The 25,699-nt window shown below is 38.6% G+C and overlaps 1 protein-coding gene across 2 annotated transcripts in view; it reads left to right on the top strand.

Moving 5' to 3' along the window:
- Positions 1 to 25,699, top strand: part of CABCOCO1 (ciliary associated calcium binding coiled-coil 1) — a 176,809-nt gene that overhangs the window by 119,238 nt on the left and 31,872 nt on the right. The window contains exon 6 of one of the 2 annotated variants that reach the window (XM_075534382.1): positions 23,433 to 24,860. The exons of the other annotated variant lie outside the window; for it this stretch is intronic. Within the exon in view, the coding sequence (XP_075390497.1) occupies positions 23,433 to 23,519 (87 nt within the window). The 3' untranslated portion in view covers positions 23,520 to 24,860. Of the gene's footprint in view, positions 1 to 23,432; positions 24,861 to 25,699 lie in introns of those variants that run through there. 2 annotated transcript variants of the gene reach the window in all.

Below are 25,699 nucleotides of genomic sequence, written 5' to 3'. Positions count from 1 at the left end.
GAGCATGCCACAGTCTGTGCTCATTCTTCAAGTTGCACCCCATTTCTCCAAGGAACATACTAGTGAATCAACAGAAGAATGATGGGAAGCATCAGCATCTACCTGGAGCTTTCGGTATACATATCCACCTGGGTTGGGCCTCATTCGTTTCCCAAACTTCATCTCATCTCCTGCTTTCTCAGACTACTTCTGGAACTAATTGTCACAAGTTGAATTCTCCAAAAGGAAACTCTTAGGATAGAGTTTGGGTGCAGGGTTTTTACTGGAGATTAACATCCTTGAAGGTAGAAGGAAGAAGCAAGCAGAGGCAAAAGAATTAAAGTCCACTAAACCTTCACCAACCTAGGGGGAAACTTTCAAGTCAGTATTGCCTGTCAGAGTGTTCCACGTTGTGCCAAATGGCTCTCTGTGCCCTGGACTGTCTGCTACTCCAGGAAGGGTGTAGCCAGGCGTCAGGTATCTTACTGCAACTGAGGCACACCAATAGGAGTTGAAAACTTACGTCTGTTAGAATACTACTCTCCCTGCACCGGGACAACAAATCCATTCTGTAAAGAAGCTCTAGGCAGTGACAAGGAAACCTGGTGGCATAGTGGTTATGCATTGCAAGGTTGGAAGTTCAAAACCACAGTTGCTACTCAGGAGAAAGATGAGGCTTTCTCCTCCTGTAGAAGTGACAGTCTCAGAAATGCACAGAAGCAATCCTACCCTGACCTGTCACGTCGCATGAGGCGGCAGGATTGATGGCAGCGACTGAGGCCGTGAATCGTTGTGTCTCCCTCCTACTGTCACCCCTGGAAGACTAGAACAGAATAATAAATTTTTTAAGGGGGCAGGGGTATAGGTTTAAGGGGGAAAAAAAACAGAAAAACAGAATACCAGCTAGAGCTTATATGCCAGATGTGGAAAGAGGTATAATAAACTAATATCCTTATCTTTAATAGGATGAAAGCAAAATATATTATTTCCATGCTGAAGCTGACAAAATGAGTATGTCATCCAACCTAAGATGGTATTGATTGTAAATCACAGCATTATTTCGTGTGCCGCAGAAGGAAAAATGAAAAACACTGACAATTAAACTAAGACATGTGCTTTCTTATCAGTAAGAATTTTTATTGTGTAGTTATTAAAGGAGCTGTATTAGACTTTATTCATGATGGATTTTTTAAATCATAAATCCTTGTGGACCATAAAAAGGAAAATAAAAGCAAAACAAATACTTGAAGGTGTTTCTAAGATTTTTTCATATTTAGCATCTAACTCTTCTGAATCACTTCTTGGCTAAAATTCTTGGATACTCATGTATTTTCACCCAACTACTCCATGCTATAAAGAGTACTGAATGCAACATTTCTTAAAAGAAAGCAAGAAAGAATGAAAAGCCACTGGACCATGCTCTGAAGCTAATTTCACAATTACATATAGAAAACTGCTTCTCACTACCACTTAAAAGATGTTTCTGCATAAGTCTAACTCATCATTTCCTCCATTTGTTTCCCACAATCCTCTGCTTTTCTGGAGTTCAGAGTGCTCAGCTCTTGTTACTGTCATTTTTTCCAGGCCCCGGTGAGAGCTTGATGCTTTCAAGAGTCTCTTCTTCACAATTATTGGTTAGTATTTCACAACCACTGCACGACAAATTGTGTAAAATGTGCATTTCATGATCTGTTCAGTATAATATTTAAAGTTATAAAGATAATTGTGCATTCTTAACGTATTTTACATTACTAAAAAATGAGGGATCAGTTCAATGTGCACATATATCAAAAGAAAGAAAATAGCAAGAAGACAGTAAAAGCAGAAACAATAGAATGATTTTTAAAAATAACTAAAAATATATTTCCTAACAATGAACATGAAGCAGACTCATCTCTTGAAAAGGAAAGTATTTTCAGAATGGGCCATAAGGCAAAACTGAACTATACTCTAGAAAGAGTTACTTAGAAATCTAGACAATAGTTTAATAGACCAACACTAGGGATCAAAGAATTAACATCAGACCATTTTGAATTCAAAACAGAAGCAGTAAAATAGTAATTAGTGTAATTTCTGAATGATAAAAAGTATGCTTTCATTTTTATTCCAACTGATAGAAACCCTATAGGACAAGGTGGAACTACCCTACCCTTTTGAGTTTCCCAGGTTAACTCTTTACAGGAGTAGAAAGCCTCATCTTTCTCCTGCTGTGCAGCTGATGGTTTTGAACGTATGATCTTGCAATTAGCAACCCAATATATAACCATTATGCCACCAGCGCTCCTGAATAAAGAGTGTCCTATATAATAATTTTTTTAAAGCCTCTGGTTCAAACCTACCAGCTGCTCCATGGGGGAAAGATGAGGCTGTCTGCTGTAAAGGTGACCAGTCTTGGGAATCTTATTCAGGGTCACTATGAGTTCGATCAACTTGATGACAGTGGGCGGATTACCTAATAGAGGAAACTCTGGCATGTGTAGATGGTTACTTGACTTGGCTGTTAAAAGAAATGTTGGAGGTTTGAGTGTATCTGACAATCTTCTTCCAAAATGTCAGACATTTAAAACCCTTTGAAGCACAATTCAGCTGTCATCCACATGGATTGCGGGAGTATAAACATGGCTTGTGGGAGTATAAACATGGCTTGATGGCACCTGGCTTGGGTTTTATGACTATATCATACAATTATAGCAAGCGTGAATTTTTATGTGACAAGCATTTAAAACAAAACAATAACAATTGTAAAAATGAAAAAAAACGTCCAAGTAATTCAAGATATAATGGACCAAGATATAGTAAACCAAAAAACAAAACCCATGCCTTCCAGTCCATTCCAACACATGGGAATTAAACATTTCTCTGTCTTTGTCAGTTAAAATAGAAAATATAAAAGCACAATGAAGCTCTAAACATAGTTAATAATGTTGATATCTACAGAGAAAATACTGGAAAATACAGGAAACATCAAAAGAAGATGGAAGGAATATACAAAATCGCCAAGGGACCAAAAAGAACTGGTGGATATTCAGTCGCTTTACAAGGCAGTATGTGATCAAGAACCTGTGCTATTAAAGGAAGAAGTGCAAACCACACTGAAAGCACTGGAGTAAAATAAGACTCTGGGAACTGATGGAATACCAATTAAAATGTTTCCAAACATTCATGCAGCATTGCAGGTCCTCACTCGCTCAGGCATGCCAGGAAATTAGGAAGACAGCTGCTGACCAACCCACTGGAAAGATCCATTTTCATCCCCATTCCAAAAAGTGACCCAACAGAAAGGAGGAATTATCCAAAAAATAGCACAGCTATGATATATAAGTAAAATTTGCTGAAGATCATTCTATCACTTGCAGAAGGGCACATCAACAGGGCATGCCAGCAATTCACGCCCGGACCAGAAGAGGACATGGCAGGAGGAGTATCGTGGCTGACATCCGATGGAGCTTGACTGGAAGCAGAGAACACCAGAAAGATGTTTACTTGTCTTTCATTCATGATAAAAGGCATTTGGCTATGTGAATTACTAGCACAGTGAACTGTGAATAACATTTTGAAGAAAAGGAATTCCAGGACACTTAACTGTGCTCCTGAGGAAATCAGAACATACACCCAAAGACAGTCATTCACGCATAACGAAGGGATACTGCTGGGTTTAAAATCAGGAAGGGCGTATCAGGATAGTACCCTTCCCCTTCCCCCATACCATCTGTATCTGAGCAAGTGAACATAGAAGCTGGACTTTATGAAGAAGAGCGTGGCACTGGGCCTGGAGGGAGACACCCTAACAAGCTGCAACATGCACATAATACAGCCTTGATTGTTGAACGCCAAGAGGACTCGAAGCACTTGCTGATGAAGATTAACAACTCCACACAACCTTCAATATGGATCACACCTCAACACTATTTTTAAGAAATAAATAAATACAATCTCACAATGGGTCCACTGAATAACATCAAGCTAAACTGAGAAAAGACAGAGGCTGTCAATTATTTCCTTTACTTGGGTTCACACCAATGCTCACGGAATCGGCCATCAGGAAAGTACATGGCATACAGCATTGGGCAAATCTACCGCGAAAGATCTCCTTCAAGTGTCTAAATGTAAAGATGTCACTCTGAGGCGTGCCGGATCCAACCCATAATAGTTTCATTTGCATGGGGAAAGCGTCACGACGAATAAGGAAGACCGAAGAACTGAGCCTTTGAATTGTGATGTTGGTATAAAGAATATTAAATATGCAATGGACTTCCAGCATTTTTCTCGTGTACTTTGGCTATGTCATCCAGAGGCACCAGCACCTGGAGAAGGACATCATGCGTGGTAAAGTAGAAGGGTAAACAATAACACAACAACAACAACAACAGAACAGAAAGAACCTCAATGTGATGGATTGACCCAAAATTGGCCTCAAAACATAGGAACAACTGTCAGGAGACACAGGGCCTGGCAGTGCTTTTGTCCTGTTGTACGTAAGGGGACTGTGAGTCAGAACCGACTTCATGCCACTTAACAGCAAGTACACCCAAAAAACCCCAGTGCCATGGCATTCATTCTGACTCATAGTGGGCCTGTGGGACAGACTGGAGCAGCCTCCTGTGGATTGCTGAGACTGTCAATCTTTATGAGAAGACAAGCTCATCTTCCCTCCAGCTGGTAGGTTTCAACAAATGATCTTGCAGTTAGCAGCCCAGTGCCTAACCTACAATGCCATCAAGGCTCCTTAACAATACACAGAAATGTACATTTATATTTGCTTATTGTCTATGGAGCCCTGGTAGTGAAGTGGTTTGCATTGGGTTTCTAACTGCAAGGTCAGCAGTTCAGATTGACCAGCCACTCCATGGAAGAAAGACGAGGCTTTCTACTCCTATAAATAAAAAACTCACATGGACTGTTCTACCCTTACTTACACAGTCGCTATGTGTTGGCATTGACTCAATGGCAGTGAGTTTGCTTTCTTGGTGTATTGTCTATAGAGAAAGCACCCATCTATAAAGCAGTCACCAATTTTTTTTTAATTAACCTCAGTAAATTCTTAAAGTGGAAAGACTACATGAGACCCTGCCTTGCAATGGCAATGTTGTTGTGATTGTTGTATGCAAACTGATAATATGGAGATGATTAGTATCGCATGACTTTTAAGCAAGTAATGGTAGCACTTGAGCTCATTGAAATAGGATCCCCAAAAAAGTGCATTAGCATACCCCCATAGTTCCAACCCGTATTGTTCAAGTGTCAACTGCATTAATCATTTAAACATTTTTAAAGTTCTTTCTTAATTAACATATAATCCAATTCAAAGCCAGTCAAAACCCTAATAAAATTTGTAGCTGGGTCGCCCCATTGTATAGTGTAGGATATAAGAAGAGAGACTATAATAAAATTGTTCTTAAAATCTGAAAGAACAAATGAGGTCATGGAACTTTTACTGGAAACAATGGGACAGAACCTGGAAAAAAGACAACAGAGCAATGTTAAAAGATTAAAGAGACTAAAAATAACTGTAAGCATTTATAGGAATTTATTATATGATAGAGATGTCATTCAAATCAATGATTTAAAATACTGAAAATTGGGGGAGGAAACTCATGTTCAGCTCAAATTAATTCCAGATACATAAAATATGTAATTTCTAAGAAATAAACTACACCAGAACAAGATAAAAAGAACCCGGTGCCCCGGTGTCCATGTGCTCCTAACAGAAAGCTTGGGGATTCAAAAAATCCAGATGCTCCAGGGAAGAGAGATGCAGCCATCTGTGTCCAGCAAGATGACACCTTGGGAAACCCTGTAGGCAGTTCTCCTCGGTCCTACATGGTCACTGTGACTCAAAATCCACTCAAAGGCAATAGAGTTGGGTTTTTGCGTTATGCTTTTTATAATAAGAATACTGGTGTTTTCATTTATAATTTGTTTATAATTCCAAGTAGGAAAAGGCTTCCTGAGCATGTCAAATAAATTATAAGGGAAATATTATTAATGGAAAAATATCAAAATTATAGTATTAATATACTGGAGCACTAAAAACAAGCCGAGGAGAAAGCAATAGGACTCACAGTCACGGAGGGACTTGGCGAAGAAGGAGGGTGGGGGAAGGAAGTGGTGAGCAAACAACACCATAGAGTGGAACAACTAGGGATTTAAAATCAACAACAAGGAGAATATAGAGATCCTAGGTGTGTTGGAGCAACAGCAAGCTTGCTGAGAGGAATTATCATATATATTCATTATAAGCCAACACGAATATCCACCAAGGCACCTAATTTTACCACAAAACTGCATTAAACGTGTGCTGAAAAGCTTGGCTTATACTCAAGTATATATAGTAATAAGAGGCAGAAGTAGGGCGAATATGATGGTGGAGCAGGAGGGAAGTAAAAGGACACAGAGGAACGATCTAGGAAGCAAAGCTATGGATAAAGGTTTGTACACATATAAATACATTAATTGATAAAAATAGAGGCCTAGGTGTGTGTGTGTGTGTGTGTGTGTGTGTGTGTATATATATATATATATATATATATATATATATATATATATATATATATATATATATATATATATTAATACACTGAGGTAGAGAATGGACTTCTGACCTCTTCTCATACACTCCCTCAATGCAAGCACACTTTGTTCTAACAGACTGGCATTTCTGTGATGTTCACCCTCCCAGCACAATCACTGAAGACAAAATGGGTGCATAAAGCAAATGTGGTGGAGAAAGGGGATGGTGCCTGGCTATCAAAAAATATAAGGTCTGGGGTATTAAAGACTGGAAGTTAAACAAGCAGCCATCCAGCAGAGAAGCAACAAGCCCACATGGAAGAAGCACAGCAGCCTGTGCAATCACGAGGTGTCCTTGGGACTGGGTAACAGGCATCAGAAGACCCAAAACAAAAAAATGAATTGTTGAGAATGAGGGGGCCGGAACAGAGACCCAAAAGCCCCAGTAGACAATGGGACATCCCCTCACAGCGTGGTCACAAGGACAAGAGGAGTCAACCAGGGTGCAGTAAAGCACCGATGAAACATACAATATTCCTCTGGTTCCTTGAGGTTTCCTCACCTCCACTATCATGACCCCAGTACTGCCTTTCACTGCGGGCTAGACAGGAGGATGTGCACAGGGACAGACAAGAGATCCAGACACACGGAATGCAGGAACAGGAAATGGAGTATTGGTACCAGAAGGGTAGGAGGAAGGTGGGAAGAGGAGCGGAGGAAGGGGTACCAGATTGCAATGATCAACACATAACCACACACACACACACACACCCAGGGGGACAAATAACAGAAACTATGGGGGAGGAGAGATAGCAGTCAGGGTAAGATAAGAAAATGTTAATCATTTATAATTTATCAAGGGGTCACAGGGGGTGGGAGCTGATACCAAGGGCTCAATAGAAAGTAAATGTTTAGAAAATAATGGCAAGATATGCAAAAATATGCTTGATACAATTGATGTATGGATTGCTATAAGAGCTGTAAGAGCCCCCAATAAAATTATCTTTTAATTTTAAAAAGAGAGCCTGAAAAAAGATTATTTGGTAAAATCGTATAGGTTTCCAATAGAATGCTACAACCCCTGCATGTCATACATCAAGAAAAAAAATCCCACTAGTAACATAGACAAACAATGGAAGCAATTATTTCATAAACAAAGAAATATAATGAACACTAAGTATGTGAAAAAGATATTCAGATTCACTCAACATCAAAGAAATACAATAATATATCACTCTTTCTTTTCAAATGGACATTCCACAGTGATAACCTATACATGATAAGTTCTCTTGAACAGCTTGTGGAAATTGAAAGTTATTACTTTACTGGTGTACAGTTTGTTAAATTTTTAGAAAGGCTTATCTTTTGACTTAGCAATTCTAATTTTAAGACTTTTCACAAAAAGTTAATTTAATGTAAGCTAGGATAGGTTTATGGAAATTTTTGCCTTAGTGTTGTTAGTTTACAATCATAAATTTGGAAAACAGTATTTCTGTCTGAGAAATTGATTAAGCACATTTGAAGCATCCATCCAAATTTAGACTATGTACTTGTTGGTTTCGTGGTTAAGCTCTTTCTTGCTAATTGAAAGATCACAAGAGCTACGTCACGTTCACTCTGCAGGAGAGATGACCTTGACACTATTTCCATGAAGAGTCTAGCCTAGGGAACCCTATGTAGCGGCTTCACTCTGTCATAGAGGGTCACTGTGAGTGGGAATTGACTCAATGGCACACAAAAACAACTCACTAAAAGTCATGAGCTCCTACCTTTGCACATGAGATTGCCATGGAAAGATCACATCTGTCACATGATCTCATGTGATAAATACCCCACACTTATAGTACTAAATGTAGCAATATAAATTATGTAAATTTACATTTATGTGCATATTTAATGGTATGGCATATTTTCTGGGTAAATGTTTATCTAAAAGTTAGCTGTGGCTTGTCAGTTTTAGAGTGACTTTGAGTTTCCTCTTTTATATTCTTATTATTATGAATTGCTTGAAATATTTTATCATGACCCTATTCTTATTATCAATAAAGCCTTTCCTCATTTACTCTGAAGGGATATTTTGCTCATTCATAACAGCTATAAAAGACAATTACTTGAGGAATCATATATGGTTGTCCAGAGCTTTTTACACTTTTTGCTTCATTTATGGAATTTGTATGAATTATAACAGGGGGAGGTTTTTGAGTTGTCACCATCTATCAGTTTATGAACTTCTTGAAGGCAGGACTAGTTCATATTTGACTTTCCTACAGCTCTTAGCATGAAGAAGGACCTCAGTAAATACTTATTGAATTGATTCAATGGCACTACAACCACTACCAACAAATATACATCTATATAAATACCTACATGGATCTGTATTCCTACAGCAACAAAATTGGAATTTTCAGAGATTTTTTAATTGTCAAGACATTCTAGTTACAAAGGGATCTTAGAATTACCCATTGCACAAGTTTCAGGAATAATTTTTACTATAGTAAGATTTTTCAGTTATTATCAGAATATTGAAGAAAGAAATTTAAATGATTTCTTCATTAAAATTCATCTAAAAGAGCTCTAGGGTTGAAAGAACATACAATAAAAATTCTTAAACATAACACTTCTCTCCAGTAAAAAATAAATATAATAGTCAGAAGTCTCTGTTTTCATCTGTACCTTTCTTCAGATGGGAAAAATATCATATTTTTAAGATGATTATTGAATATGTTGAGGGGAAAAGCAAGGGAGAGATGTCTTCTTTAGGTAACTGTCACTTCTCTCCTCTCGTTTCTGTAATCTGCATCTATGTTGATCAAGAATATTTTCTAATTGTGCAAATCATCAGCATGAATCAATAAAAATAAACTGAAGTAATTTTGAACACCTAACTGGTGATATTCTAAAATATTCCTTGAGCTGGAACAATTAGGTATTTGGAATACTTACCCTGCATGCTAATGTATGAATACTTTTCTCCTGTTCCACATTCATCTCTCTATATATAAACTATTTAAGTCACAGTATAATTATGGAATATGTTAGTAGAAGTATGGCAGAATGTTTTATCAATGCCTGTAAGCATCATTTACATTAGCATCTGTTCCAGAATTGGTTTTAAATTGCATTTCCAAAGCCTAAAATCTGTAGGTCACAGACATCCATCAATGTTTTCAGATTATAATGTCTTAAAGATTAAAATCCTGTTGACTCTTTCCTTTGTTTCAACATGTTTTTGAATGCTTCTAAAGATTTCCATATTCTGTCTTTGGGGAATTTGTTAATCTTTCTGATATCTTCATTTTCCCGGCACTCTGTGTGTTAATTCTCTTTTTTATTTCATTGGTTGTAGTTTTCATTTTGTATATACAAAGTTAATTCTCACTTGTGTTTATGTGTAAAGCTTTTCACAACTGGCTTATCAATTCTCAAATTTGAGCAATAAAAATATATTTCTTGGAACATGGAAATAGGAGCCAGCTCTGTCAGGATTGCAGTTGCAATCACGAAAAGTCATCAAGGAGTATAGACCTTTGGGCCAAAATGTACCAATAAGGATGTTCCCATTAGAGAAACTAGTGAGATATCCGCTTTGTCGATTTAAAGAGAGTAAGCCACCTCTGTTACCTCTCTGCATAAAAGATGATAGATATATGGAACATTCAAGATGATAAGAGAGCGATTAAAGGGGGAAATTAACAATATTCATTCCTTTTATATGCTTCCATGGTTGACCTGATTGCGTCAATTAATATTGACTGGATAATGAAAGTTGCCTCACAATTTGGTGCCTCACATTGTAGGGCCAGGCTGACATTGCACCAGCTCATTCAGCAGAAGGCTGGAGAATATAGTATGCCCATCAAAGGTGGAACTTTCAGTCAGGACTTGTATTATTACTACTACTACTATTATTATTAATGGAAAATATCAAAATTATGGTTTTAGTAGGCATACTGAAAAAAAGATTATTTGTAAACTAGTATAGGTTGCCAATAGAATGCTGCACTCCCTCTGAGGCATAGATCAATAAGGATATACTTTTCTCCCTTTATCATGATGTTACCTACAGGCCCTTTTTGTTAGGATTTTTATTTCCTTCACATTGAGTTGTAATCCATATAGCAGGCTGTAGTCTTTGAACTTCATTGGTGCTTCAAGTCCCTTCAGCTTTCAGCAAATAAGGTTATATTATCTGCATTTAGCAGTCTATTAATGAACCTTCTTCTAATCCTGAACATTCTTCTTTACATAATCTAGCATCTCAAATTATTTCCTCAGTGTGGTGTCGGTTACCACCCTGAGAAGCACCTTTCCTGATTTTAAACATAAAGTATCCCTGTTGTGCACCTGATCCAAGCCATGGTATTTTCAACCACCTCATATGCATGTGTAAGGTGGACGTTGAGTAAGAAAAAGTGAAGGAAACAGATGCGGTTGAACTATGGTGTTGGTAAAGAATATTGAAAGCAACAGGAACTGCCAAAAGGACAACACAGATCTGTCTTGAAGGAAGTACAACCATAATGCTCCTTCCAGACAAGGATGGGGAGAGGCTCAGTCTCATCTCCTTTGGACATGTTATCAGGAAAGATAAGTCCCTCCTGATTGCATTCAAGTAAAATGGAAATCCTTGATGTCATGCTCGGTAAAGTAGAACAGCAAAAAGAGAAGCCCCTTGATGAAATAGATTTACAGGCTGCAATAATGAGCTCACACAAGGTGGCCCAGGGCTTGTTAGTGTTTGGTTCTGGTTTACGTACAGCCCCTACGAGTTGTAACCTACTCAATGGCACCCAACAACAACAATATCCCTTTTTGAACATCTCTGTCTTGGTCTTGTGTAGATTCCACATGAGTACTATGAGGTGTTCTCCAATCCTCATTCTTCACAACGTTATCAATAATTTATGATGGTCTCCACTGTTGACTGCTTTGCATGGTCCATACAACATGGGTAAACATCTTTATAGTATTCTCTGCTTTCAGCCAAATGTCAGCAATGGTATCTGTAGATCCAAGTCCACTTCTGAATCAGGCTTGAACTTTTGGCAGCTCCATCTTAATGTATTGCTTTTTGCAATTGTTTTGAATTATCTACAACAAGTTTGACTTGTGTGTGATATTAATGATATTGCTCATTAATTTCTGCCATCTACTGAATCACTTTTCTTTGAAACAGGCAAGATGTGGATATCCTCCAGGTGACCAGGTCTTCCAAATTCCTTGGCATAGAGGAGTGAACACCTCCAGTATTACATCCATTTGCTGAAATATCTCTATTATTCTTGATCCTGTGCTACCTTGTTAAATGGTTGAACCTCAACAGGTTCTTTGTTATACAGTGACTCTGTACACATCTGAAACTTCATCTTGCCGTTTTCTTTTTCTATCGTGGTAGTTACATAATCTGGTGTCACTTTAAGGATTAACAGCGAAAGGGTGGAGTCTAATCTGTCAATTGAGTCATAGCCAATGAGGTCTCTGTGTAGGCATAGCCTTCTCCTGAGGATTCTGGGAACTCCTTTATTTCCTCATTAGAGGCGGGAGGCACACACGCATTCTCTCTCTGCTCACTCCCTGAGAGACACTCAACTGACAAGACACATGGCACTACGCTGATAGACCCCATGCCCTGGGAACTGGGGAAGCCACGTGGAGACCCCTGCCAACACAGAGATGCTTAAAACGCCACTGGATCCATGAGACTTACCATCCACTGGCCTGTGATCTTCCTGCATTCGGCATCACTGCATGTGTTTTATGAGTCTGCAGAGGACTTTATAGATTGGTATCAGACATATGGACTTGATCTGGACTGGGCAGGGATGTTTTCTTAATGTATAGTTGTCTTTTTATAAAGCTTTCTTATACACATATGATTGTATCTATGAATTTGTTTCTCTAGTCTACCGAGACTACACAACTGTTTTACTTCTTTTTTTATCATGTCATTAGGGGCTCCTACAACTCTTATCACAATCCATACATACATCATTCGTGTAAAGCACATTTGTACATTCATTGCCCTCATCATTCTCAAAACATTTGCTCTCCACTTAAGTCTCTGGCATCAGCTCCTCATTTTCCCCCTCCCTCCCCGCTCCCCATCCCTCATGAACCCTTGATAATTTATAAATTATTACTTTGTCATATCTTGCCCTGTCTCCCTTCACCCACTTTTCTGTTGTCCATCCTCCAGGGAGGAGGTCACATGTAGATCCTTGTAATCGGTTCCCCCTTTCCAACCCACCCTCCCAGTATCTCCACTCTCATCATTGGTCCTGAAGATATCATTCACCCTGGATTCCCTGTGTTTCCAGTTCCTATCTGTACCAGTGTCCATCCTCTGGTCTAGCCAGATTTGTAAGGTAGAATTGGGATCATGATAGAGGGGGCACGGGGAAGAGGAAGCATTTAGGAACTAGAAGAAAGTTGTATTTTTCATCGTTGCTACATCGCACCCTGACTGATTCGACTAACACAACTATTTTTATTGTGAATTAGATGACAGGATTACAGAGTATATCATCAGCCTCAACATTCAAGAATTCAAAAATATTCTAATAATTTAAACTTGCCCATTGCAGTCCCCTCAATTACCATCTATTATTTCCCTTTCTCCCTGTATTTCTGTTCTTCTTTCCTAATCTTCTGAACTTTCTCTGAACAAATGCTGCTCTTTAGAGTTTTTAAAAACTAGTTCTGTTGGCATATATTTTACATATCATACAATTTAATCAATAAATCATATTAAGAATATTTTTACAATCATCACTACCAAAACTGTCAGAATATTTTCCTTGTTGCTGGCTCCTCATTCCCCTCTATCATCCTCTGCCATGTCCCTGGACCCATTTGTTGTCTCTATAGCTCTACCTGTCCTGCATTTCATAACCTCATATTTTGATGCTTCCTACATCACTCAGTATTTTGTTCAGAGAATCCATCAACATTGAGGGTTTTTTGGCTTCGGGCTTGAGTTTTTTCTTCAGTTCTTTCAGCTTAAGAACTACAAACCATCTTCGTTCCTTTTGGTTTTCAAGAGTAAGCTTCAGAGTCAAATGTCTGACATTAGGTCTAGTGAGGAGGAAAGTCTGGTCTGGAATATGTGCTCAAATAATAATGTGATCTCATCCAAGTGACACAGGATCTGGCTTGAAAGAACTCCACCTGGCCAATTCATATATCAAAATAATGTTTAGTTAGGGATAGTAAGCCTTTGGTTAAAATAGAAATCCAGGAAACCTTATTGTTATAAATAAATAAATGAAAAAACTTAAAGAGAAGCTATCTGATAGGTAGGATGACAACTCATAAATCTGAAAGTAATAATAGAGTAGACTATTACCACCTGGTAACTATCACAATAATAATTGAGTTAGGTGTGAATGATCAAAGAATGCTAATACTGGTAGGTGTTAGTGTGATAATACACGGAAATATTGTCTCAAAGTATCACCCTACACACTTTTATTAATTGCTTTTTAATTAATAAATACACCATACTGGATAATTAACTTCACGGTGGAGAAACTTGGCAGAGACCATCTTAACTAAGTAGCAAACATGAATACACTAGCAATTATGTAAATTAAAATTGTTGCCTCTTCATCTGATGCACTAAGAACATAACATCACTTCTGTGGTATTCTTGTCAAAATTGCATAAATCATGAGTAAACATCCGTCAAGTCCAAAAACGAGGAATGTTCTGTGCTCTTACATTTTTCTACCTAAAATAATGAATAAAAACTAAGGAAAACTTCTAAAATCAGGAAACTACAGAAACATGACAACTAAATGAAACATGTGTTCCCCAACTGGGTCCTGTCCATACAAACATTATTAAGACAATTTGCAAATTTTTATTGAGATTGCGAGATCATGGTAAGATTTTATCGAAGCTAATGTAATAGCTATTGTATGATTGTAAAGGAAGTGTCACTATATTTAGGAAATACTGACGGAAGTATTACAAGGAATCCAGCATCCGTCTATAATTTATTCCTAAGAGTTGGAGCTCTGTGTGTTATTTCAGCAACTTAAATGTGAATAAGAAAGTCTGTAAAAAGTTGATGTCTTTGAATTATGTTCTTGGCGAGGCATATCAAAAATACCATGGACTGCTAGAGAACAGACAAATCTGTCCGTAAAGAAGTTCAATCAGAAAGCTCCCTGGAAGCAAATATGGGGAGCCTTCCTCACATCCTTTGGACAGCGTGCTCACAGGTGAGATCAGCCCGTGGACAGGGGTGCCGTGCAGTGAAGAGGCAGAGCGTCCATGAGCTGGGTGACCATGCCCTGTTGCACTGCAACGCGGCACGCGAACCTGCCCATTGCAAGCGGGGTGCTGGGCGGGACCGGGGCTCCTTCTGGGGCACAGAGGGATGCTAAGACTTGGAACAATTTCACTGGCACCTAAAAACAAAAAGGTGAATTTGAAGTTATTTCAAAAGGAAAACAAGTTTTCACTGACCAAAATTCTATGTAATATTTAAAAATCTCCTATCAGATGGGGACTTTGGAATGTTTATGCTGGCGCTCAGAGGAAGATACTTCCACACATATTGGCTCCTTTTTCCATCATCTACTACTGTCTGGGAAAATACGGTTGCTTCATTTCCTTTGTCTCAAGGTGGAACTTATGAAATCCAAGTTTGTAAACTTCCAATTATCTTCCTGCTTGTCCTTGTTATATGTGGAAGCTTCCAGTACACTCCTAACCTTCAATTGTTATTTTTTGTTTTTGTGTTTTAAGATAGAAACAACTGCCCTTCAAAATTTTGCTTTTCTTTAGTGAAATCAAAGTTGGATATTAAAAATAATTGCTTCTGTTTTATTATTATTGTTTAAGAAATGGAATGCATTTGCTAAGCAAAATTTGCTTTTGACATGTGAGACTTTGTGGAGGAAATATCTGTTGGTATACCTTTTCACTAATAGGTTTTTAAAGGGAAGTAAAAGACAACCATAACATAGAGACCAGAAAGTGCATTATTTAAAACAACTGATAGCAAGCGATTTGATTACAACTGGACTTTTATATAAAAGCTCTAAACAATAAACCAAATAGACTGCCATTGAGTTGATTCTGATTCATAGACAAAGTAGAACAGTCCCTTTGGGGAGACCCCCCACCCCAGCCACTGGCACCAAGTGAACGCTGAGTAATAGCAACCACGTATAAGATGCCTGAGACTATAACTTTTGATGGGAACAAACAGCCTCCTCTTTTTCCCATGGAGCAACGGGTGGGTTAGAACTACTAACTTCATGTTAGCACATCAGCATGTAACCCATAAAAAAACACCTAGTTACTTAAGTGCTCTCATTATATTGCAGTTTTAAAAGTGAAAGAAAACTTAGCCTATATATAATTTTATAGTTTACATATATGTATAATTTGTCAATTTCATGTAACAGTTATGTTGAAAATGAATTTTTATTATGTGCAAGCAGGTTATCCAAGTTTTTAAAAAATGTTTACATTTATTTTTAAATCTGAATTTTGACTTCTTTATTGACATGAAGATTGGGAAGTATGAGCTAAAAGATATTTAAATTAAAACAGTCTGTCTTTATTCCCCTCGGGAATGATGAACTAGCATTTAAATTACCAACAAATTATTCAACCCAGGTGTGAACCATCAAAAGTTTAGAGAACTCCTCTGTTTTAAGCAAGTACTTGGCATTGGTGCATAATAAAAAGTGATGCCATCAAGCTCTAATATCGAATGTGAGCTCAGAAAGCTCAGATTGTGGTTACAGCATTTGTTTCGATGATGAATTCCCAGAACGTGAAAGCTATCAATATTTCACTCTAAAAGTAATATGTGCCGTAGGGAGGGGGAGCGGGGTGGGAGTGGGGGAGCGGGGAGGGAGGGGGAAAAAGAGGACCTGATGCAAAGGGCTTAAGTGGAGAGCAAATGCTTTCAGAATGATTGGGGCAGGGAATGTATGGATGTGCTTTATACAATTGATGTATGTATATGTATGGACTGTGATAAGAGTTGTATGAGCCCCTAATAAATTGTTCAAAAGAAAAAAAAGTAATATGTACCATCCAAACTTCAAGCCCTGCTGCTAAGAACATTGGTGTCACTTTAACTTTCCACCAGTCTTGACTAACAGTACCAGCGTTTGCCTAAATGAATTTGGGGTGGTGGAGTGTGTGTGTCTGTGTTGTGTGTGTGTGTGTGTGTGTGTGTGTGTGTACGCAGAAATGAAATGAACGATTTCCATAGTGAAAATTAATTTATATAAAAACAGTTATTTTATAAAACTCAAACTAGTTACTGTCGAATCAATTCAAGCACTATTAGAACTGTACAGCCACTGTTTCTGAAACTGTCGATTCAGTCTAGCTCTCTTGGAGTTGGATTGTATAGTCCTCAACATACAAAGACAAAGCTCACTGAGAATCACAGCAGCTGCCAAGACCATAATGACTTTGATATTGATCTAACACAAGTAAAATATTAAAATGTATCCTGAATAGCAACTCTAAAATATACTAAAGAAACTGAAAATAGGGACCAGGAGGAAGAGGGCACTAAATCTTAATTTGGTCAAATCTCCATCTTGTGCCAATTTTAGAGCCTTTATTTATTTCGATCAGGTGAATCAGTTTGGAACTGCTTCGTTTTATGTTTACATTTTATTTCTACATCCACTAACATTGATCTACCTATAGATTGTCCAATTAGCTAGACTTACTGTTTGAATAAATATATATGATGTATAAATAATCTTATTTATATTCACATGCCATCTGTAAGTCTTTAAGAGTATACGCCATCTTAAATTATAGATGTATTATAATTTTGTTTTCATTGGTTAGCCTGATAGTGCTAAAACAGTCCTGGAATTATAAAAAAATATATATTACATAATTTAACTTATTGAGATTTTACTTCATTTTGAGCCTGCCTCCAAGCAATTTTGCTCTATTTAGAGGTAAGGTTTGATATTGGATTCTCAAGAAGAGATCAAATTACTTTAAATCATTTTTTGCTGAAGAAAATATTTATCCATGTGCGAAGCCTATTGCTAGTGGGTTTTTAAGGTAGCGTGTTATAATAACTCAGGAGAGAGATGCACTATTGTGCAGGCTGCAACCAGGGACTTGCATTGCGACTCTCAGGATGAGCTAGCTGGTCCAGTTACAATTTACACCAGCACCACACTCTAGTGCCCTCCTGTGGAGGTTTGCTTACAACTTCATTTTTCTGCCCGAGAGAAGGGTTATCACACCAAAATACATGGTGCTCACATCCGGAACTACTGAATGGGGAGTGGGGCCACTTTTATTTTAAAATTAGTAACTACATACATTAAATACTGTTAAAGTGTGCAACCACTCACAGTTCAGAATATTTGCGGATCAAAATAATATAGTGAAGCACAGCAGCTTTTTAGCCACATTTCTTAATTGGCTTAATAAAATGGATCTTCATTGATTTGTACTTAATAAGTAAACAATAAAGAAGAAAGAGTATAATCAAATACTTAAGCAGAAAGATAAATTCATAAGCCAAGGCATTAGGATTTATATAATGAAAATAGTTTTGTTAGATGCATAAAGATGCCTGTTTTTAAATTACAAAAATAGACCATGAAATTGTACTTTAGTATAAACCTTCATTTTTATTTGTAAAGGAGATTATGCAAAATGTGAGTTTTTTTCAAATGTCAATTTTCCCTTTGTTCAAAATTTAACATTTTTTCTGAAAATATCATTACTATTTCAGTATTTATTTCAAATAATTAATTTGTTTTGCTTTTCCCTTCAGTCCTAAATTTCCTTTTACATTTAGTCTTAGAGGTATGGAAATGTAAACCTAATTAACAACACGAATCATGCTTGCCCAAACGCACACTCATGCCTGCCTGCCTGCACTCATATACCAGGATGCCTTTTAACTCGATGTCAGTGTAGACAAAATTCTCAGACTGGTGGGCTTGAAGGTCTAGTATATCTTCTTTGTTTGTTTGTTTGTTTTCATCCAGTAGGCCATTGCTTTCATCTTCAACCTCTTCCAATGTCTAATTGCTAAAGCCTGCTGACTCCCTAAAACCTAGGCTACCTTCTTCCTTAAATGAGAAAATGAACAGGTGGCAAGGATCACTCAACTCAATTAAGACTTTCTTTCAAATATAGTTAAAATATTTTTTTAAACTGAAAGAAGAAGGAACAAAACAACAACAAAGTTATCTGCAGCATTTTGTTTCAACAACAAATACAATGGATTTTTGTCTCTTCACATAAATCTCTTTAAGTCTGTCTCCTGCAAATGGGAAGGGTAAAACACTGGTTCTTCAAAGTTTGAGTGTCTGTAATTACAGACTATTAGGTAACTGGCAATTCTCAGAACTAGGGAAGTAAATGGATCTCTTTCTGAAGCAATAGCCATGATCAAAGAGATTAATAGTAAGTTCATCCAAACTAGAAGTATTGGACAAAATCTTCAAAGAAAAACAAATGCAGAATGAGATAATGTGGAACAGAGCAAAGGATGGTGTGTTAATTTCTTTTAGTTAAAAAATGGCAACCAACCCCTTGTTTAATGAAATCAAGTTAGATAAAAACCATAGTTAAGAAACTCAATCTAATCCAAAGGAAAGCTTATTTTTTATAGATAAAGTGTGTTTAATAATAAACAGATTACTTATTTTTTGTGTTCTAAGTAGAATCAAGGAAAGAATAGGATTTTCCAAGACTAGGAATATAGGAAGTTTTATTCAAGAGTAAAAGTAGTATCTATCTTTGTAGAATAATCTATAATCAATGGGATAAAATTGGGAACAAGCTCAAAAAGTACTTTGTTCTTCCACGACATCTAGGAGGTACACCACCCCCTATGCCCCCTCCAATAAAAAGCTATCTACAGCGTGGTATCACATGGCCTAGAATCAAAAGGGAATTTGTAGGACCCTGGACATGACCTCCTCAGAAATTTAATTTAGTATCAGCAGGAACTTCATCTTCTCTCTTCCCTTTTCGAACAACAGAATCAGATCTTCATCAAGGTGGAACTACCTGAGACTAGGTAATGGCAATCCTTAACTCTGACTCCTTGGTTCTCACCAAGAGACCCTGGAGGTGGCCAACTTCAAGAACACCTGTCTAGTACTAATACTTCTGCCACTGAGTCAATGCTGACGTGTAGTGCCCGCCTGTAGGCTTCTGCGGCTCTAGCTGTTTAAGGCGTAGAATACCCATCCAAGTCTTTCTCCCAAGGACCTACTGGTGGTCTTGAACTGCTGACCATGAGGATCATAGGTCAAGGGGTAATCACTACAGCACCTACAGCTTGGTTATTCCAACACTGAAGCTTCTCAAGCTTCTACCGTGCCATAGGCCTTGGAGTTCCTCTCAAAAGAGTCCATGATTTTAAAGCCATGACTGCGATACATTGTTTTTTAACCTAGTTCCTTGAAGAAAGCTTTTTTTTAAAATCATGAATTACCTTTCCCTTAATTTCCTCTCTCGTACGAACTGTGATCAAACAGCTCAGAAGGCTTTAGGGGTGTTGGAGCAGCAAGAGTGGATGGCAGAGTCCGCTAAACAGGTGCAAGTGCATTTTGCGTAAGCCTTTCCTTCAGCCACAAGTCTCAAATACTACCAGTCCTGAGATCTAATCCTTCAAACTCCCCAAGAGATTGCAGTGCTGCTATCAACAATCTAGCCATGTTTTCGTGCTTTTAAAATAGACTTCTTGCCTCCTGCACTACCAACCCAATTCAACAGATCTAGGGTTGTACTAGGCCTTCTTTCTTTATTTCATTCTCTCTCTTCTTTTCTTTCTTTCTTAATTTCCTGGTGATTTACACGCAGTCATGACATTGTGAGAGCCCATAGATTCCCTGCAGCAGCTCGGTGTCATTTCCTGGCATAAATCCACCAGCCATCTCCTCCTCTAAAGAGATGAGAATTGAGATAGCATGCTTCATTATTATGCAGCTGGGGGACATGTCAAAATTATAACAATACACTTGGCGATAGAGTTTCCTAGTTGACTCTCAACATCCATTGTCTCCTTTATCCATTAATAGAAGGCTGTCTCAAATGAAGACTTCACGTCTCCATCTCCTTTGGAGGAAGGTGGGGCTGTGTGACTGAGCTTTGGGTGGTGGAATGGAGTTATCCTTGAAAGGAAGGAGTATACATTATTTCTTTTTGCCTTTCTCCTTTCTGCTGTCTGGAAAGTGATGGCTTCTCTTGAGGAGCCAGTTGGGAGCCAGAGGAGCTGAGAGATGGAGCGAGCCTACATCTCCAGAGAGTTCATGACCAGCAGCGCCTCAGCAGCAGCTTTGTCCTGCTAGTTTCCGGGCTGCTTTTCTGGGGGGTTTTTTTGTGTTGTTTTGTTTTGTTTTTTCTTGTATACTTCTTTTTTTTTTAACATTTTATTAGGGGCTCATGCAACTCTTATCACAATCCATGCATATACATACATCAATTGTTTAAAGCACATCTGTACATTCTTTGCCCTAATCATTTTTTTTCTTTTCTTTTTTTACATTTTATTAGGGGCTCATACAACTCATCACAATCCACACATATACATACATCAATTGTATAAAGCACATCCCCGTACATTCTTTGCCCTAATCACTCTCAAAGCATTTGCTCTCCACTTAAGCCCTCTGCATCAGATCCTCTTTTTTTTTGCCCCTCCCTCCCTGTGTTTTTTTTTAATGTAAAGGCAAGATACAAAACTATCTTGTAAAGCCACTGTAATTTATTTGACATTATGTTCTATCTGGCATATCGAATTTGTTAACAAAGAAATTTTACCTACTTTTAATTTTTAAATATTTAAATCAGAAAATTGCAAAGTACTGGCTCCAGAATAAAAACTATTGTGCCATAATATCCCCCCAAAGCATGCCTGTATTATGTAACTCTAGCATAAAAATTATCATGGTTTAAACTAGAATATATTAGCAATTATCCTGTGTAATATATGTTGTGGTGGTTTCTTATCTTTTTACAAATCCATATAGTGCAAGCCCCATTAATTCAACCTCAAATAACTTGCAATTTCAGACAGATCAACCTGGTCTGCAGTAGTCTTACCAGTACAGTTTGCTCTATCAAAGAAAGAAAATAAATGTATAATATGCACAGTGTTACATGGAGGCTGGTTATGAACAGCCACTTTCTTAAGTAGGACAGGGTTTGAATTTAGCAACACTCAAGGCTTGTATGCAAATGGACATTGCTAATTATAAATGGTGTGTCGGTTTGTTTGTTTTTAAGCCATTAAGATAGATTCATAACTTCTATTCGTAGCACTGTATTGGCAGATTATTGTAGTCACTATACCAGTCTTTCCTAATAAAGGTTCTGCGACAGAACTAAATCTGACAGAAAATTACTTGAGTGACTATTTTCTTCATTTTTCTCAAGGATGGCACGTAGCTCGTAATACTCCAGATGCGTGGGAGAGTCGCTCTGTACAAACAGTCCCTCTGGCCGTGAAGGCTTAATGCTCTCGGTATCCTGTTTGAGAGATTGCAGACTGACACTTGAAAATAAAGTTTTGTTTAGAAAATATTCCATTATTTAAGCTGCCTGAAAATTCAGACATGCTTTCCACTCAGTTTGTCCACATTAATAATCTTTGATGGATTCAGAAGTTAAATTTCATTCTTCAGAAATTTGAATGGCTGTGTTTTTTAACTGCATCTTTGGCGAGAGCCTTCATCTAAATACTGCAAACAGACATTCCTGATTGTGGTTCTTAAACATGAGACTGATGTGATAAAAAACAGTATTTTGAGCATAATAATGTGGAAATGCTATGCACCATATTTTGAAATTAAATTTTATTTGGGGCAGAGACACCAATTGGGAAATCCCTAATAAAGAGAGAAATGACAAAACCCAGTGTTAGGATGCGGCGAAGAAATGGTAAGGAATGGGCCTTACAAGAAAGTACGTTTGACATAGACATTGGACTCGTTGGTGAACATTTGGATGTGGAAGAGGAAGAGGCGTTTGTAAATTAAAGCTTGTACAGATTTGAGTAGGAGGATTTGAAAAAGTGTGCCTCTACTTTATAGGAAAAGCCACTTAAGGATAGTAAGAATTGGAGTGACAGGTGTAGTCGTAAGTTCACCTTAAGCACAATAAATGTAATGTGCCATTGGGAGAACAAAATATACACTTACTGAAGACAATTGGAATTAGGGGGCTGAGGAAGCAGATTATACAGAGGTGATTTCTCACGTTTGGGAAAGAACCCCTTTCATCACGCTAGATATTTGGCCGTATCTGCGTAGGTATGACTTGTCTCTGCACCGAGTGTGACATGGTAGCAAGCTGCAGGGAGCCAAGTTCCATTGCAGTGTGAATGTGTTTTTGAGGGCTGGGCACCAGGCATAAAATGCGTGGGGCTAGCAGACGAACAACAATGGCTGCCTTTGAATTCTGGGGCTGGAAGAAGTAGAGCCAGGCTGCTCCTTAGCAGGACCTGCACCTCGGGGGCAGCAGTCCCTGAAGACAGCGATCTGCTCAGTGCAGCAGAAGGGCAGCGAACAAGACAACAATCCTCAACATGGCGTACTGACCCAGCAGCGCCGATCCTGGGCTCAAACATAGCACCAAGTGTGAGGATGCTGCAGGACCAGGCGGTGTGCTGTTCTGACGGACACAGAGTTGCTACGATTTGGAACCAACTTGATGCCACCTAGCAACATCAGCTGACAGGCGCTATAAGGACGCAGGTGGCACCACAGTTGGCGTGTTCAGCTGCTAAACCACAAGGCTGGTAGTTTGGACCACCAGCCACCCCGTCGGAGAAAGATGTGCCAGTTTGTTGTGGAAAAACTTACAGCCGTGAGGACACTAGGAGACCTTTCTGCTCTGTCCAGAAGGACACTGTGAGCCACAATCAACTCTAAGGCAGAGGATTTAGACTGTTGTTGCTGTTTTGTTGTTAGGTACTGTCGAGTCTGCTGCCACTCAGAGAGAACGAAGCAAAACACCGCCCAGTGCGACGCCACCCTCCCAGTTGTTGTCGTGTTTGAGCCCATTGTTGCCGCCACTGGGCCAGCCCGTCCTGAGGAGGGTCTGCTTCCTGCCTTCCTCCAAGGTCACTGTCAGAATCGACTCAGTAGTGGCGGGGTTTAGGCTCCAGTCTATGAAAATGTCTCATCATCGTGGTAAGGATAAAAAGCTATTCAAGTGTTGCCAGGCGAATTAAATGTCATTTTAAAAAACTCAAAAGTATATCTTTTTTAACCCATGCACTAGAAACCCATGTGCAAATGAAATGTAAGCATTTTATTCAATAAATGGTGACTACGCCCTTCTGATTTGGGCAGGCCTTTGGGATGTTCGACTTCAGTAAGTTACAAATTAGAATTTAGGATTTGGACTCATGCAGGACAACTTCTTCGACATCTTCAGATGTATCTACTAGAGAATGCTCAAACAGTTTTAAAACAGCATTATAAACGAACAAGCAGTAGCGATGAGTAATAAAATCCATATGATTTAATCCTGACATCCAGAAGTAAAATGTAAGCCCAGACAATCGGAACATAACAAAAGTCATAATCAAATGAAAGGGGTCAATATATTCTCCACAGAAGCAGTGAACTAGGATTGCTTGTTGATCCAGCCAATGAAAGTGGACATATTGTAATGAGACTTAAATTTATTTTGTTGTCTAGAAAGTACTGATATTTTTAAGACAAAATAAAAAATGTATAATATGCATCTACATGCGGACATCAGCACAAATTCATTAAGGAGTCTTTCATCCGCAGAATAAAATATTTAAGATTGTTCACTACATCAAGGAACCTAAAAAGTTCTTAATTATTATAGTTTGTATGAGAGGGCTTCAAGAAGTTTGTAGAAAAAGTGGAATTGAAGGTTAATGGAATTTTCCCATGAACTTTTTGAAGTCTCTGGATATGAAGGAGACTTGCTGAAGCCTTTGTGAACTTTGATATTCGTAACAGAAAGCATGTGACGTTGACTTGTGAGGTGGAAACTCTCAGTGGTTATGAAGATTCTTTTTTAACCAAGCTTGTTGCTGCTCTTCGGTGCCATCGAGTCTGTTCCGACTCGCTGCAGCCCTCCGTTTGAGGAATGTTTCATTCCTCGCGCCAGCCTCGCCTCGCTCCCTTGTTGAGCACCTTCTGTCCACCACTGTGTCAATCCAGCTTACCAAGGGCCTTCCGCATGTGGGGCGCCCTCCTATTTTACCCCAAACGATGTCCTTCTCCGCGGACTGCTCTCTCCTGACATGCCCAACGCAGAGCCCCCATAATTTCTCTATCCGTTCCATTTTACAGACGTTTTGGCATCTGAAGAGATAATTAGCATATGAAGCCAAAAATTAGAGGGGGGGAGGATTACAGATATTGGTAAAGCAGTTGATTTTTTAATTTGGTATTATTGGATTTTGTGACCTACGTGAAATTGTCAGGTGTTAACATTTCCAACCTCTTGATCATTTCATACATTCACCTTTGTAAATTCTATCAGTGCACTTTTGTCTCTAATTGTGTAGCAGAAATGTAACTGCAGGGTTCACAGGCCTGCTCTCACACTGTTACTACAGCAGCTCCTGCTGGGGTCGGGGACAGGGAGGGGAACCCAGGGCCGATGGTCCCTTCGGGACCAGTGGTGTGAGTGGCGATACTGGGAGGGTAGAAGAAGGGTGGGTCGGAAAGGGGGAACCGATTACAAGGATCTACATGTGACCTACTCCCTGGGGGATGGACAACAGAAAAGTGGGTGAAGGGAGATGTCAGACAGGGCAAGATATGACCAAATAATAACATAAATTGTCAAGGGTTCATGAGGGATGGGAGAACAAGGAGGGAGAGGAAAAAAATGAGCTGATGCCAGGGGCTTAAGTGGAGAGCAAATGTTTTGAGAATGATGAGGGCAACTAATGTACAAATGTGCTGTACACAATTGATGTATGTATGGATTGTGATAAGAGTTGTATGAGCCCCTAATAAAATGATTTTTTAAAAGAAAGAGAGCAATGTGAGTGGTTAAGAGCTCCGATTGGGAGTGAGACAGACCTGGTTCTTTTGCCTACCCACTGTGTGGCCATGGGAAAGTAACATGGCCCTAGTTCAGACCTCATCTCAAAACGAGACTGACTATGCTACCCTCGGAGGCTTGCCACAAAGAAAACCATGGAACGATGTTTGCAAAACGCTGACCATAGTGCCAGCATTGA

This window comes from Tenrec ecaudatus, chromosome 16, assembly GCF_050624435.1.
Source record: "Tenrec ecaudatus isolate mTenEca1 chromosome 16, mTenEca1.hap1, whole genome shotgun sequence".
Classification (NCBI taxonomy): Eukaryota; Metazoa; Chordata; class Mammalia; order Afrosoricida; family Tenrecidae; genus Tenrec; species Tenrec ecaudatus.
Note: the sequence above shows the minus strand (reverse complement) of the source record. Positions and strands in the feature narration are given on the sequence as shown.